General features: G+C 40.7%; 1 protein-coding gene and 1 long non-coding RNA gene across 8 annotated transcripts in view; one reads left to right on the top strand and one right to left on the bottom strand.

The window, feature by feature from the left end:
- The window catches only part of TSPYL1 (TSPY like 1), a 37,547-nt gene extending 29,949 nt beyond the window's left edge, over positions 1-7,598 (bottom strand). For all 5 annotated transcript variants that reach the window (XM_046674295.1, XM_046674298.1, XM_046674297.1 and 2 more), the window contains exon 1: positions 6,166-7,598. In XM_046674295.1, the coding sequence (XP_046530251.1) occupies positions 6,243-7,523 (1,281 nt within the window). In that variant the 5' untranslated portion in view covers positions 7,524-7,598 and the 3' untranslated portion in view covers positions 6,166-6,242. The remainder of the gene's footprint in view (positions 1-6,165) is intronic.
- Positions 7,599-7,716: 118 nt separating this feature from the next.
- Positions 7,717-16,204, top strand: part of LOC124246485 (uncharacterized) — a 37,307-nt gene continuing 28,819 nt past the window's right edge. For 2 of the 3 annotated variants that reach the window (XR_006890507.1, XR_006890506.1), the window contains exon 1: positions 7,717-8,975. This is a non-coding gene — a long non-coding RNA (uncharacterized LOC124246485). The remainder of the gene's footprint in view (positions 8,976-16,204) is intronic. The other variant, XR_006890505.1, reaches the window with a different exon arrangement.

The raw sequence follows: 16,204 nt of genomic DNA, 5'->3' as shown, positions 1-16,204 counted from the left end.
AGAATGGAATTAGCCTGATTCCACAGAAGAGCTCTTTAAGTACTGGAAGATCATCATTATATCCTTCCCCTCAACTCTCCTACCACCCTAGCAAGAGATCAATTCCATGTTCCTCATCCATTCTGTATGCTAATTAAACAAGATTCATTATGCCAGCGTTCTTCCTAAAGTCTGAACAAAATAACATCCAAATGACAGAATAGAAGGGTATTCTGTCTTTATTATAAATAGTATACTACTTTAGATGGATCCTGGGAGAACGTTAGCTTTTGGGGCAGCAATATTGCTCTTTCACTCCTAGTAATTTGCCAAACCCTTAAAGTATTAATGTCCTACTAAGTTAGGCTTCTCCATCTTACAGTTTACTGAAGTTTGTGTCCAACACTTTACAAGTATCTCTATTAATTTTTATTCTGTTCAGTTAGGCTAATTCTTTTAACCTATTCCCATTTGGAGGACCATTATTATTATTATTTTTTTTTTTTTGAGGAAGAGTAGCCCTGAGCTAACTACTGCCAGTCCTCTTTTTGCTGAGGAAGCCTGGCCCTGAGCTAACATCCATGCCCATCTTCCTCTACTTTCTATGTGGGACGCCTGCCACAGCATGGCGTGCCAAGCAGTGCCATGTCCACACCCGAGATCCGAACCGGCGAACTCCGGGCCACAAAGAAGCGGATCGTGCACACTTAACCGCTGCACCACCCGGCCGGCCCCAGGACCATTATTTCTAATGAGTAATTTTACTCCCTAGTTTCAAGTAATTTGCAAATCTGGTCTGCAGCCAGCCCATTGTTGAAGTTCGCACTCCCAGGAAACTTCCTTTCAGAATGACCCAGCATGTTATAATATGATCTTTCCATCAAGTATGGATCCACCTATTATTTAGTGTACGTGAATATATATATATATATTTTTTAACTTTGTCCCAGGGCATCAGCAAGCACACTTGGCACCTCTTTAGGGAAAGATGGCCCCTCCAGGCTGAGGGGTTAGAAAAGTGTGTCAGTTCCTCCTAGATGCAACCCATAATAGCAGATGTACTTTGTCTTTCAAATTCCCTTGTAAGAAAGGGCAATGACTTATTAGCGACTTTTGTTTACCTCTACTGATCACTCTTTGTTTTTTTTTTGGAAGGCAGTATTAATATTTTAATATTACGATTTCAACTTCTGTGGGTTTGAAATTTTCAAAATAAAAAGTTGGAAAAATATTAAAAATGATGTTATATTTTTTTTTTTTTGGTGAGGAAAATTGGCCCTGAGCTAACATGTATTGCCAATCTTCCTCTTTTTGCTTCAGGAAGATTGTCCCTGAGCTAACATCTGTGCCAAATATTCCTCTATTTTATACGTGGGATGCCATCAGAGCATGACTTGATGAGTAGTGTGCAGGTCCATGCTGGGCATCTGAACCTGCGAACCTTAGGCCACTGAAGCAAAGTGCACAAACTTAACCACTACACTACCGGGCCAGCCCTATGGCTTATTTTTATCAGTCATCAAAAATAGAAAAAATATTTAAACTACAAAAGTGCATAGTTAAAGACCTAATTGATCAATTTCCATCAAGGTAATAAAAATACTCAAATTTAAAAGATCATTCTATAATTAGAGACTATAGGAGGTAAGTGGGAAGCACACTGTGAATAGTTATCAGTGCTAGAGGGTTATTTCATACAGTTCTAGATAGACCCAACACTGCCCCAAATTGACTACATATCTAGAAACTTAAATTTACTTGAGACTCATGTACTCCTCTACAAAATTCAGTAAATATAGGTCTTCTTATTGAGGGCTTGGTTTCAGCACACATTTGTTGAGGACGTGGTCCACTGATGAAGCAGAGGCCCTTCAGAGCTGAAACAAAGCACTTCAAGCAAACAGAGATAAGAACTGCTCACAAGTCCAACACCTCCCACACTAAAGAACGGATAAAGCTTACGTCTGTCACTTCTACACAGTCTACATCTTCAACTAACACTGAGGGAGAGGAAGTTGGCCCTGAGGGGATGGTCCTGACCATCTCTGACAACTCCTCTTGCCCACATTAATCTCCTGAGTTTTCTTGTGTGTGTGACTGGTTTTAAGTACGTGGATTTGCTGAAGAGGAAATATTCAAGGAATGGCATCCCCTCAGGAGACAGAGTTCCTCAAGTGCAAGGACAACCTTTACTTCACTGTCTCATATAATCCTTAATATAATATCCAATACAAAATAATTTTTTTTGCTGAATCTTGCAGCAAAAACTACACTAATTTTCAAAAATAAAATATGCTTCTTCAAGGGGTAAGCATTGAATTGACTTGATGCAATGCTAGATTCAAGGTTTCTTTTCCTGTTGCTGGCCAACTGTTAAAATTTGGAGCCCAAGTAACATACACAAAATGGTATATTTAATAACTGAAATTATTTTACTTTTTGAGGTTCATGTACATCTGTAAACCAAAAAATACAGAACATTTGAGAAAAATATGAAGCTATAGGTCCTAAATGTTAGAGACTACTTTAAATAATCAATTTAACTAAGAGTGCCAACTTGGCACCCAGATCTAACCGACTTCTCTCTGGAAACATAGTTTTTACACAGTACGTTTTGCAAAGTACTGAGTATATCTTGGGTACTTGAGAACAAGTTGATTGAAGACATTACATTTTACCCTTTTACCCATTGGCCTCTAGCTATACTTTAACCATCTTGAATTTTAGCTAAATAACCCAAGTCCTAAAGTCACAACAAATTTCATGGGGAGAAAGTAATAACATGCTTAATTTTTACAGGTATTCTATATGCTTGGAGATATTCATGAAGTCTAGAACCGTGCTGTCCTATGTAATTTAAAATTTGCCAGTAGCCACATTAAAATAATGGATAAATAGGGGAAATTAATTTTATTACATTTTAACTCAATATATGAAAAGTTATTTCAATATGCAATCAATACAAAAAATTGATATTTTACATTCTTTTTTCCAAAGTCTTTGAAATCCAGGGTTTATTTTATACTTACAGCAGATCTCAGTTTGGACTAGCTACATTTCAAGTGGCTCAATAGCCACTGGTGGCTAGTGGCCTACTGTATTGGACAGCACATGTCTAGAGTCCAACCCTCTTCTACCTCTAGTGTAATAGTCACCTTAAAATGTACAAAAGCAAAGCAAATAAAAGTTGATCCAAAGTAATGTTCTGTTAAAATGGCAAATGAAAGGTTAAATGATATAGTGTTTGAACCTTTTCTAATTACTTAAATAAGAAATTTGCTTTTAAGAAAGGCTTTGCAAATTTTTGACATCAGTTTTACAAATGCCTTGAAAACCATTTTCTTCCTTCCACTACTTCATCAAAAGTCTTTCTGGGTACTAGATTATTTTGTTCTTTTTCTCCATTTGAGCCATTCATTTTGCCATTCAATAAATATTTATCTGGTGACAATTTTGCGCCAAACGTTATGCTAGATCCAGTCAGGGATATAAGATACCCCATCTGTTTTCACAAAACTTCCAAACTAGAAAGGAAAGAGTGAAAAACGTGAAAATTTATCTTTGTATTTTATTTTACTGTATCACTCTGTGTTAATTATTTGTTTGCATATCAGTCTTTCCCCAATTCTTTAACAATAAAGGACTTTATCTTCTTATACTTATCTTCCCAGGGCCTGACAGAATGCCTTAATAAATATTTGTGGAATTCACTATAATGAATTATGTATTCTTTTCTAGAACAGAGGTCCCTACAAAGTACACCAAGTACCTGAAGAAACATTTCATCTTCCCTAAGGAGAAGAGAAAAACTATACAGCAGAAGAGTTATCTATGAAAGGCCTTGAAAGATTTGACACAGATAGAAAGTGGTGGGGTTTGAAGAAAAGAACGAACAAGTTTTTACACCTGAGAAAGTATGGGGATGGGTGAGGTTATCACTTATGATAGGAACCCTCTGAATGTTTGGTTATTAAATGGACAAGTGAATAAAAAGAAGAGACTGAATGACCTGAGAATATCATTTACAGAGACAGATGGAGGCTTTAAGGAAGTCAAAGGAGGTGGTGCTGCAGGAACTGTATGGAGAAAAGTGACATCATGAGTAAGCAGCTGCAACTGTTACCATTTTAAAGCAAAACCACCACCACTCTCCTGACCTTGGAAGGTACAGTGGTGCCTATTTTCTTACTTTTGGAATAAAGCCTGTTCCATCCATTTAAGAACTTTAATAATTCCATAATCTGTTATCTTGAACCATTTTGTTAAGCTTGTTTATGGGCAGAGTGAAAGATAAGAAATCTAGCAGAGTAACATGCTTTTATTGTACTATCATTGCATATAAGGAAAGACAAATATGCCAATGGTACACTTTCAGTTTGACAGAGCAATCTCCGAAGTATTAATGCTATTTAGGAAAAGAGACACATCAGTTACTAAAGTGTTACCGGGGCAAATTATCAAGTTAAGACAAAGCCACACATTTTTTGTAGGTTATTTTTCTATGAAGACAACAATTTCCACAGTCTTCAGAATCTAACAAGACCAAGTTATTCAAATTATATTTCTAAGATATAGTTTTAACAGAAAGGAGAACAAGTTGAAAACCATTATGAATATTCAAGTCTTTATATCATACAAGAAAGTAAACTTGCTATTTTTCCAAATGTTCCCAAGTGAAAGCAAAAGAAAGCCTGTACAGCTGAATTTTCCCAGTAAGCAGAAACAGAGAAAATAAAAGGATTTTAGTAAATACTAGTGAAATAAAGGACACAGTATTGATCTTCTGCATAAATTAAATAAAAACAAGAGAGAAAGCAACCAAAGTTGCATTGTGTTTCTTTAAAGAACTCTTCTCTAGGCAACATATTTAATACTCCAATCTCTTTCGATTCTCCCATAGAAATCCTGAGGTAAAGTATTTCTTGTGCTATCACCACTGACACAGAAAGAACCTCTTCCTTGAAGGCTCCCAGTCACCCAGTCTTAATTTTAGGCCCAATTTTTACGTGGCTCATTTTTGCCTGCGGTCTTTAGTTCAGATTCCCCTGCCTAGAGCAACCATAACAATCTCTTCAGTTCCTCCATGCACTATGAACTAGGCAACACTTTTCATTCCATGTAGACTGCCTCCCTTTAAACCCTCTAGGTATTACTAAGGTGGAGGAGAGGGTGGGGAAGAGAACAGAGGGAATTAAGAGCTCTGGCAGTCTACTTTCCTGTCCCTGGAAATAATGAGAGCCAAATTAAACTAAAAGGTCTGCTTTTGCAGATGTTTCTGAGCTATCACTTTTTTTTTTTTTAAGAGACAGGAGAGAGAGAGAGAGACAGGAAGTGTACTGCCACCTTGGCACTTAATCATGTTCAGGATGAAGAAAGGAGACGCAAAGAGCTACCTAGGTTTTGTGTAAATTCACTAGTTGAGACTGAGAAGCCTGGTACTTGGAATAGACACCATCCTAACTCTTGCCATGAAGACAAGGTCTACTTGTCACCTCAACCACTCGCCTAACAGTCAGTAGGGTTCCTGGATGATGCCTTTGGAGGGAAGAGCAGGTAAGGAATCGAAGTCTTTTGAGTGCTAGCAGGAACCTGGGTCCACCGCCAGTTCTGGAGATTCTTGTTTACCAGAAACCAGACAGTGGGGCTGACAATGGTCTGGAAGATGTTCATCCAGTAGGTTGCAGACAAAGGCGGGTAGAGGGGTGTCAGGCATAGTTGGTAGCAGGCAACAAGAGGAGCAGACCAGAGGTGCAAGAGGAGCACTAGAGTTACATAAATCACAAAGACACAAAGACCAAATGGCCCACTGCGGCTCTCCCTTGCTGTCATTAATGCCCCGCAATTGTCCACAGGCTATATGCCTGCACTGCAGAGCAAAGTGGGTAGAATGGGCTCCTAGACAAAGCTAGAACTACAGGTGGTAAGAGCCAAACCAGAGGCCCTGAGAACAAACTGGGTCCAACCAGTGCAGACAAAGGCGTGCAATCAACAGCATCATTTGGTTGCCTCAGGTGTGGCGTGAATCATGGCCATGCAGCATGTGACAGTCATACAGAACAGCATGAGGGCCATGTGGACGTGGAGGAGCGTGGCCATGAAGGTCTCGATCTGGAGGCTGAAAGAACCAAATGTCCAGAGGAAAAAGTTTGCAGAAATGTCAGGAAAAAAAAAAAGTAGAAGGCATACCCATTTCTGCTGCCCAAGCACACGTCCAGCAAGAGGCGGCAGGGGACCTTGTGCAGGAGTATTCCCAAGGGCGAAGTTTAACCAGACTGGAACCCAAAGGGCCTGGGGATCTCCACTGGCTCCCTTATTGGGCGACGTCTGGGTCGACGGGCTCCTTCACGCATCAGGTAGTACTGCAGTGGATTTGGCCACAGGTCCTCTTTGATAATCTCCGCAATCCTGTCAGACTCCGGAAGGCTGTGGTCTGAAAACCACGTGAAGAAACTGCAGACGACGTCTTGGTTCCTGCGAATGAAGGACTGGGGTTCGTGGCCCCGGCGCCATATGATTGGAGTGGAGAGAGACACCACCCGGCCAGAGGCTCTGACCTCATACTCCTTGACAATCAGCTTGTTCCTGAAGTAGGGGTTTCTTCGAAAGAAGAACTTGAACTTGCAGCCAGTTCTAGGGTGTCTGAGCTCCTTCACCTCCAAATTGGTTATGTATCTTAACATCTCTGCATCCTGGCCCCTAATCATGGGCGACAGCTGGGGGTGGTTCCGAAAGGCAGTGACCCAGAAGCCCGGGATATTCTGAATGATGTAGTTCCTCCGCTCCAGGTAGTGTCGGCGCATGCGCCCGAACTTCTGCTCCAGCTGCTGGAAGGCCCGGTCAGCCTGAGCGTTCACAGTGTCCAGCTCCAGCTGGATGGCCTCCAGGGGGTTCATGCGGAGCTCCACTTCCAGGGCGCGCGGCCCCGCCTCCTCCCGCACCTGCCCGGCCGCTCCACGTCCCTCCACCGTTTCTGGCTCTTCAACCCCGGGCTTCTCCCCCACCTCCATCGCCTGCCCCACTTCCTCCTCCTCCGCCACTGCTACGGAGAAGACCGGGAACTTCTCGGGCTTCACTTCCTCGGCCCTCGCCTCCGCCATCACCTCAGACCCCGAGCTCTCTGCGCCACAGGCTTCCAGGGCCTTCTCCCCGCCCGAGCCGCGCGGCTCTCCACGCCCACAGCCGTTTTCCAGGCTGCGGTCCGTTACTACGGACGCCGCCGCCAGGCCCTCTGTGGGAGGCGGGGCCTCTTCCCGCCCAGCTTCGGTCGCCACGCAACTGCCGTCCCCACCGCCTAGGAGCCGGCGAGTCTGGCCGCAGCCGGCGCGGTCGGGGGGCGCTCCCAGCTCCTCTGGAAGCTGGGACGGTGAGAGCGCGGCGGCCTCAACGGTTCCCTCACCCGTCTCCGCCATCAGCTGGGACGCCTCGGTTTCCCCTCGGAGCTTCGGGCACAGGGCTGGCTCCGGGTCTCCCGGGGCGTCGTCAGGAGCAGAGAGCCTGCGGGGCTCGGGGAGAGGCTGCCTCTCGGCCCCATCCAGGCCGCTCATGTCGGGAGCAGCCAGGCCAGCAGGAGGTTAACGTCGGCTTTCCTCACAGAAGCCGCCCTCGGCGCCAACCTGCGGCTCGCCCCACCTACCTTCTAGTCTCGCGAGCGTCTCCGTGAGGGTGACGTCAGGGTTGTAGATCTCACCGTAACGCGAGAATTTGCTGTTCCCGGGATTGGCTGCGTGGTCGCCCGCGGTCCGAGGGTGTTGTCTTGATATTCCTTCTATGAATTTAATCTGGTGGAGCCATCGTTTGACTCAGTAAATAAATGTAGTTTGGACTCGGAGACTGAAGGCAGTGAGGACCTTCCCTGCGATGCATCTGGAAACTGCCTCCAGCATGTAAACTTGGGTAATTAATTGTAGGCATCACTACTACGCTGCCTGCTGTCTTTGTCTGAAAAGATGTTTTTCTGGGTTTCAGCATTTTTTTAGGCAGGAAGGTAAATCTGTTCCCTGTTACTCCATAATGGCCAGGAGCAAAATCTTCTCTTTATTTTTAATTAAGATGAATAGCAAATTGTTTCCTTTGTCTCAAGTAGAAGTGACATGAAAATACCAATTCTTGCCACTAACGTGACTTGGAGAAAGAGCTACTCAACGGCTCTTTACCACTACAGTGATGCATGTATTCCTTGATAGGCCTAAAATTTAATCTGCGTCAAAGAGAAGCTTCTGCTACATGACGTCTGCAGGAATTAAGCCAGGGTTGATTTGCTAAATCTTGCTCCATAGCCCCTCACTGCAGGAAAAAGAAAAGCTATATGCAGCCACATAAACTATTAATCTTTTAACGAATTTAGCTCTGCAAGGAGGTAGGAAAGGTTGGCTCGAATCTGTTCATCGCATTCAGCTCACAGAGTTCATTTAAAAGGGATGCTAGTGTCTGGTTGGTTTAGTTTGTTGACTTGCGAGGAAAACTCTTGTTAGAGAGTTCCAAGGCTTCAGAGAAATACCAGTAGGGGGCACCTCCCCACACACATTTCTATGAAGAAGAGCCAGTTTACAATAGATAGCCAAGATGGTCTTGTAGAAAACAAACTTGCAGAATGCCAACGTGCAATTAGGTGACTCAAGGTGTAAAGGAGGCAAAAATTTTCTTCTCTTTGCTTTGTTTTGTGTGGTGGGCTGAATAGTGGCCCCAAAGATGTTTGCATTCTAAGCTTCAGAACCTGTGAATGTTATTTACATGGCAAAAAGGAGACTGCGCATATGCTTAGGTTAAGGATCTGGAGATGGGAAGATTATCCTGGATTATCGGGGTGGACCCTGTGTAATTACAATGGTTTTTATAAGAAGGAGGCAGCAGTATCAGTCTGAGAAGATGTGATGACCAAAGTAGAGGTGAGAAAGAGAGAGAAAAAGAGAGATGTGAAGATGGTATGCTGCTGGCTTTGAAGATGGAGGAAGGACCCAAGATCCAAGGACTAAAGGCAGCCTCTAGAAGCTGGAAAGGTAAGGAAACGGGTTCTCCCACAGAGCCTCCAAAGGAATGCAGCCCTGCCAACGCCTTGATTTTATGATGTCTAACCTCCAGAACTGTAAGATCGTTTGTGTAGTTTTAAGCTATTAAATTAGTGGTAATTTGTTGCAGAAGTAGTAGAAAAGAGTACTCCTTGGGTTGTGGTTTGGTTACATCTGTGTGCCTCAGGTTTATCCTAGCAGCAGCCCCGTCAATCTTGCCAAATGCTTTCTCTGAAGTCCTGCCCCAGCTGTGAATTATCATACCTTGAATCTCTTTTTGGTTATCAAGACCGGAAATATACTTAGGCAATACACTGAAAGACAAAATGAAAGCCAAAACCTACCACACAATAGATCTGAGCAGACGGAAGTCTAGGAGGACAAGGTCGTGGTCTTGTTTACCACCCTTTACCTAGTGCCTTGCACACTGCCTTGCACAGTGTTGCATAGATTGTTGGAATGTCAAAGGAACAAATGAACAGAATAGTTCTCCTGCCAGCAAGGTGGTGCTTGCAGAAGTAAGGGGCACATGGATTGTCACCCTGCTCTCCTCCCTATCTGCCACCAGCAAACCAGAGGACCACACGACTGTCTGCAGAAATGAAGTCCTAGTCAGAATGAATTTCTACATCTGCATCAAAGCCTCTAAAAGCATAGAAAACCACAGGAAAAAAAATTTTGTTTTACAAGTAATTTACATTTGTCACAGTGTGTGACAATCTCTGAAAGACCTACATATCTAGGTGAGTTTACATAGCAAAGCCTCAGACTACCAACGCTATATTTCCAATTCTGTCCTTTCTGAACAAGCCAAGGTAATGATTCCAGGCCTTACTTCATTTCTCTCTGCAAGAAATGGATATAGGTCCTGTGATGCATGGCTGAAATTACTTCTATATAGATAAAAGAATAAATAATGGAATTTTCCACAAGGTCTACTTCTTTCTAATTGCCATGAAATCATCCTCTATCTTGGAACTGGAATAATTTAATTTGACCTGAAGTGGAAACTTTTATTACTCTAATATGCCTTGTATTTTTATGCAGAAGACAGTGCCAGCTTTTGACCATTCCTAGAATATGTGCCAAAGTCACCACTGTGATGTCCGCAAGTGTAATTAATTAGTGCTCTAACTGAGAAAGTTAGGAAAGACTCCAATGATAGATGGTGAGTGTAATTTCCCAGATAGTGTTGAGAAGCTTTGGAGGAACACTTCCTTCCTAGAAAAGCTAGGATGTGGAATATTTGGTTAAATATATACAGAAAAATGAGGAAAAACTTGACTCTGGCATAAAAGAGAAAAGTAATTTATAATAGTGTCTGTTTCAATATGTAAAGGCATTAATTTGCCGACACTATAACAAACGACAGAGTAGTTGGAAAGTTACGCCTGTTTGTACAATCACCGTTGGATGGAGACTGATAGGTTTTACTTTTACTGCTCAAATACCTTGAGCAGCATTACTCTTGCTGATGACCAAATTTTGGTTAAGTTCTAGAAAAGAAAAAGGAAAAGTTCCCCTTGATTGCCACGGCTCTATGTTTCTTCCATTGTAGGAAGTACATTTTCGCTTTTCTGAAATCAGGATGTGTCCTTTAAGCACTGTCAGCCAGGCGTCAGTCACGACATCATTGTTATTGTCATTGCCTGAGCATGTGTGAACTTGGTTATTGTTACTGATTTCATTTCTGGACAAACTATTTAAAGACTATCTGAATAAGGGATATAACCACTGGTTGTTGTCTGAAAACTTTACATCAATATCTTTGGAAGGCTCAAAAAACTGCTAGCATCAAAAGTTACATAATGATGTCAGTGTCTTTGAAGAAAATCCTAGACATAAGAGTTGAGCACTGTTTTAAGAAATACAGCATCATCAAAATACTTGATAGCAGGGAAGATAATATTGTTTCAAAAAACATGGATATTGACAACTCTGAGTCAAAAACTGTTGCAGAAAATGTTCTGAACATGAAGAAGTTTTAGAACTACCTTAACAACTTATTTTGCTTTTGTTTTTCCTTTTATATATGTCCAAATGTGTTATTTGATTTATGTCTAAATAAGTCTAAAAGAGCTCTTTAAATAAAGATAAAATAAAATTCTATGTAAGAAGGCATTGTGTCATAGTTTAAATGGCAATGTTTTTCTTTCCTTTTTTCTGTCTTTCTTGGTGACATTTAAATAATGTTTATGGGGGCTGGCCCAGTGGTGCAGTGGTCAAGTTCACACGTTCTGCTTCGGTGCCCCGGAGTTCACAGGTTCGGATCCTGGGTGCAGACGTGGCACTGCTTGGCAAGCCATGCTGTGGTAGGCGTCCCACATATAAAGTAGAGGAAGATGGGCACGGATGTTAGCTCAGGGCCAGTCTTCTTCTGCAAAAAGAGGAAGATTGGCAGTAGATGTTAGCTCAGGGCTAATCTTCCTCAAAAACAAAAACACAAAAATAAATAAATAATGTTTATGTTTGACAGCTGATAATGTCTTAAATTAGATGAAATGCCGTAGTTTTCTTCCTGGAAAATTAATTGCATAGTAAAACAGTGGGAACATATCTTGTTTTTATATGTAAAATAATGTTAAATTCCGGGCACAGATGAATAAATGTGAGTTTTCCCTCTCGGAAGTGGGGCAATTTTTTGTTGATAAGGACTTCCTGCTTGATATCTAGCATTCCTGATCCCACCTAATGAAAGCCAGTAACTACCTGCATTCTTTGTTATAACCAAAACACACCTCCACAAATTCCCAAGAGATCCCTAAGGGAGGCACAGCTCCTGCTGGGAAGCTCTCCTTTAAATACTTAATGGGTATAGTATTCCCATTGCTTCTCACTAGAGGGAGCAACTGGTCTTCGAGAAAGTAATATGTCTAGTCTACGATGGAAGAACTTTGGAATGGTCTTTGACTATAAATGAAATACTCTTGTAATTTAAATTGAATTCCCATCTTTTATTCCCACTAAGCTGTAAGTAATTTTCTCAGACAGGCTTAGGTTTGTTATGATGGCTTTCAATAATCCCACCAGACCAAAGTACCTTATATGACCCTACATCCTCTAACAAAGTCCTACCTGTGTAGACTGGAGTCATAGACCTGGTTTCAAGTTTGAGTTCTGCCACTTTCTGCCTGTTTGATCTGAGCAAGTTGCATCATCTCTTTGAGCCTACATAGGTAATATAATACATACTTTAAAGGCCTATTATGAAAATGAAATAAAATATGTGTAAAGTGTTTAACGCTTTAGTATTTTTAGTATTTTTATATTTAGTATTATTATATTTTTAGTATTATTTGTATTGTTTTATGCTAAAACTTACATACGTTAAAATTAAACTTTTGTACAAGGTATAATCAGGCACTAAATTCCATTACAACAGTTAAGTGTCTAGGAGTTCACAGAAGAAAGACATCCACGTGGGTTAGAGTGGTCAGGGAAATCTTCATGGAGGAAATGAGACTTGACTTGTATCCTACTATGAGTAAGAGTTGAATAGCTTGAGGAAGAGGTGGGGCATGAGGACATAGTAATCATACTTGTCCACTGCTCCAGTTATTTCAACATGCATTCTAGACCTGCAGTATCCCATATGGTAGCCAGTAGCACATGTGACTATTTAATTGAAATTTATAATTCAATTCTTCAGTCATAATCACCACATTTCAAGTGCTCAGTAGCAACATCTGGCTATGACTACTGTACTGGACTATGTGCAGTATTTCATCATGGCAGAAGAGTTGTATTGGACAATGGTATTCCTGACATGTAGTATCTTCAGGTGGTGAACAGAAAGGGGGACTTGCTATAACTAAAATGCCATACCATGAAGATAGCAGACCTATACCTTATAAAGATCTTAAGGAAAAAATTATGCATTAAAATTCATGCTTTCAGTTAGCTTTTTTTTCTGAGCAAAAATTGTGTGTTTATGTTGGGAGTAAGTAGTCTTACTAGAAGTACTTATCTCCTGGCTCACATAATATCAATAAGATAATCCAAATATGTTGCTTCACTATAAAACATAGATTTAAGATAATTTACAAAAGTACACCCTTAAGAGAGAGGAATGAAGCTAAATGAATCAAATTCAGGAAGTATTAGTTAAAAAATTTGTGTCATTATATGAGTCATTTAAATAACCAATAAAATGTATGCTTGGTGGGACTACCCCCTACTGTATTTTTAGTAAGATAAATAAAGTGAAAAAAAAACTAATGTATGTGAAACAATGAAAATAATTACATATATTTTTAAAAGTCACTGTGAATCAGTGATTTGTTTGGTACAATAGCATAAACTGACAGTCAAGTCATTTAATAAACTTGCCTTTATATTTGAAAACATCTCAAAATCCTAAGGTTAAGAAATTTCATAGAAGGGAAAATATTTCTTTGCATTTTCTAGATAAATCCTTTAAACATTGTTCCTATGAATTTGTGTTGTTGCTGTTCATTAGAACTCCAGAGCTCATATATAATCTTACCAAAATATCAGAAATTTTTTTTTTAGTACAGTCCCAAGGTCAAAGAATCTTTTTAGAACAACCAGACATTCATGATAAAAAAGGCCTACTTCTTTTAAAGCAAGTTTCATCAAAGTCATTTACTACTTTCCACATAAAAATTAATTTAATATGAAAAGTTCATATTATAGTATCTAACTTGATACTTTGGCTGTCATAACTCTTTATTCGTTAGCTGAGAACTCTGCCTTGTGAATTCTTTGGCTCTAAGACTACATTACAACTTCCTTCGGTTTGTGAGCAAGCCATTCTATGCACATATGTTTTAAAAATGTGAAAAGTTGATTTGGAAAGAGACCACCATTCGTTCATTTGATGGAAATTATCTCATCCCCTCTATGACATAGGTCACCTTGTTGTAAAGATTAGGAGATCTCAGAGAGGTCGAGTGACTTAGCTAAAGTTTCTTGGTGAGCAGTGGAGTGTGGAATTTGCCTGACTTCAAAGCTCTTTCTACTATGCTGTATTGCTTTTCTGATTTCTTGAAATCTTTGACAAAAACCAGGAAATTCAAGGACTGTTGCCTGTTTCCTGATAAGTTCTTTTTCCAGTGTTTGCATCTTCAGTGCCTAGCACCCAGAGGATCTTCATGCAGTGTTGTCTACATTGAATGATTCCACACTGAAGGCTAACTTAAACAGCCATGGGAACTGTTATACATTAATCTAAACAGAACATATGGCTTTTAGGAGACAGTTGCCCTCAGTGGAAGCATTTATTAAATGTGGGACAGATTTAAGAAACAATTCATCCTGCTACTGCTGGTATTTCTAACTTAACAGCATTTCCAGATTCTCGGACTTGGGGTTCAGAGATTTCATTTGCTGATGAATGAACTCAAGGATAAAAGAGCTCTAGCCAGTAAATATTTCATTAGTTTTTACTGTTTTATACTCAGAAGGAAGTTTTGAAAATAAAGGTTTGTTATCAGGAAATACATAAAGTCCAATTTGGAAATAACTTTTTCTAACTCATCCTGAGAAGAGAGAGGCAAACTGCATTCTTCCCACTTAGCATATCATCTGTGCATATGTAGCCTCTCAGTTGGAAACATTTCCCTGATTCCAAAAACTGAGAGGGTTCATCTTAACTTCTCTCCCAAAGGAGAAAGTTTTCCCAGTTCAACTCCTGTGAAAACGATAAACGCTGGTCCTAGAACTGAGTTACTAATACAAAAAAGTAAACAGAGCCCCCAGTCTAAATTTGCTTGATTTTCTAGCCACCATTCTGCTCTGCAATGTCATCTGTAGCACAGTAAGTGGAGGCACACACTGGAGACCTGGCCACTCTATTTGTTCTTTCCAAAGTCTATAAAATCAAAACATATTTGTTATTGTTTACTACATGCAGGACACAGAGCTGGAATTCAAAGATCTGAAAAGCACTAGGGGCCATCCCAGTGGCGCAGTGGTTAAGTTCACACGTTCTGCTTCAGGGGCCCTGGGTTCGCCAGTTCGGATCCCAGCTGCAGACCTATGCATGGCTTGTCAAGCCATGCTGGGGCAGGTGTCCCACATATAAAGAGCAGAGGAAGATGGGCACTGATGTTAGCTCAGGGCCATTCCTCCTCAGCAAAAAAAGAGGAGGATTGGCAGCAGATGTTAGCTCAGGGCTAACCTACCTCCCCCCCAAAAATATCTGAAAGACGTAAATTCTGTTCATTTATGACATTGTGGAGAAGATAGAGAAACAAATAATTATAATACCAGATGATAAATGCAGCAAGAGAGATGTGAGCAAAGGGCTGTGAATTCACGGAACAGGAAGTTTGTATTCCTATAATTGAAAAGAGAGCTGGGTGAGAATTCACAAAGAGATAATTTTGAGATGATTTCTAACAGAAAAATAGGATTATAACAGGAACAGGGAGAGAGAGAGAATTTCAGGCTGATGAAACAACTTGAGCAAAGACCCAGACACAAGTAGGAGCCCAGACAGCTTGAGGAATGTCTGAAAGATAGGGCAATTACTGGGAGGTGATGGTTAGGTAGAATGGAGTCTGATGGCTAAGGGCCTTTTACATATGTGTGTGTGTGTGTGTGTGTGTGTGTGTAAGTATAATATATATTATTTACATAATTGTATACACATTTTAAAATCCTATGAGTATTAGAGGATATTGAAAGTTTTTAAACGGGAGTGACATGGATTGTGTCAGAAAATAACATTAATTGTCATATGGAAAATGGCTTGAAGTTTGTACGATTAAAGGCTGGGAGATCAGTTGTGAAGTGTAATAATTCAGACAGGGATTGATGAAGATATCTTTAGAAATGTGGTAGTGACAGAACTGAACATTTCAGAGAAATAATAAAAGAATTGACTGAAAAACGAGATATGAAGGTGAGTGAGGAGTTAAAAAAGAGTGATTTGTTTTAGTTTGGACAACAGGGATGGGTGGAAATGTGAGTGAGTTATGGAGTATAGGAAGAGGATCTGGTTATGCCAGGAGGGGAGAAGTCACAAGTTCAGTTATAGACAAGGAGAGTTCTGTTGTGAATCTGGAGCAGCCCACTGGAGATACTGGAAGATGGATTCGAGTGTTTGTAGATCAGAAGAGCGCGGTCTACAGATAGATTTGAAAGTCATTAGCGTATAGGTGACAGTGGAAACTCTCAGGGGATGAGAATGCCAGAAAGACATGTAAAAGGAGAAAAAAGGAGAGCAAAGAATAGAACTCTATGAAACGCCAACA

Source organism: Equus quagga, chromosome 11, assembly GCF_021613505.1.
Source record: "Equus quagga isolate Etosha38 chromosome 11, UCLA_HA_Equagga_1.0, whole genome shotgun sequence".
NCBI classification, from domain to species: Eukaryota; Metazoa; Chordata; class Mammalia; order Perissodactyla; family Equidae; genus Equus; species Equus quagga.
The sequence above is the reverse complement of the archived record's forward strand: the minus strand, read 5'-3'. Positions and strand labels throughout refer to the sequence as shown.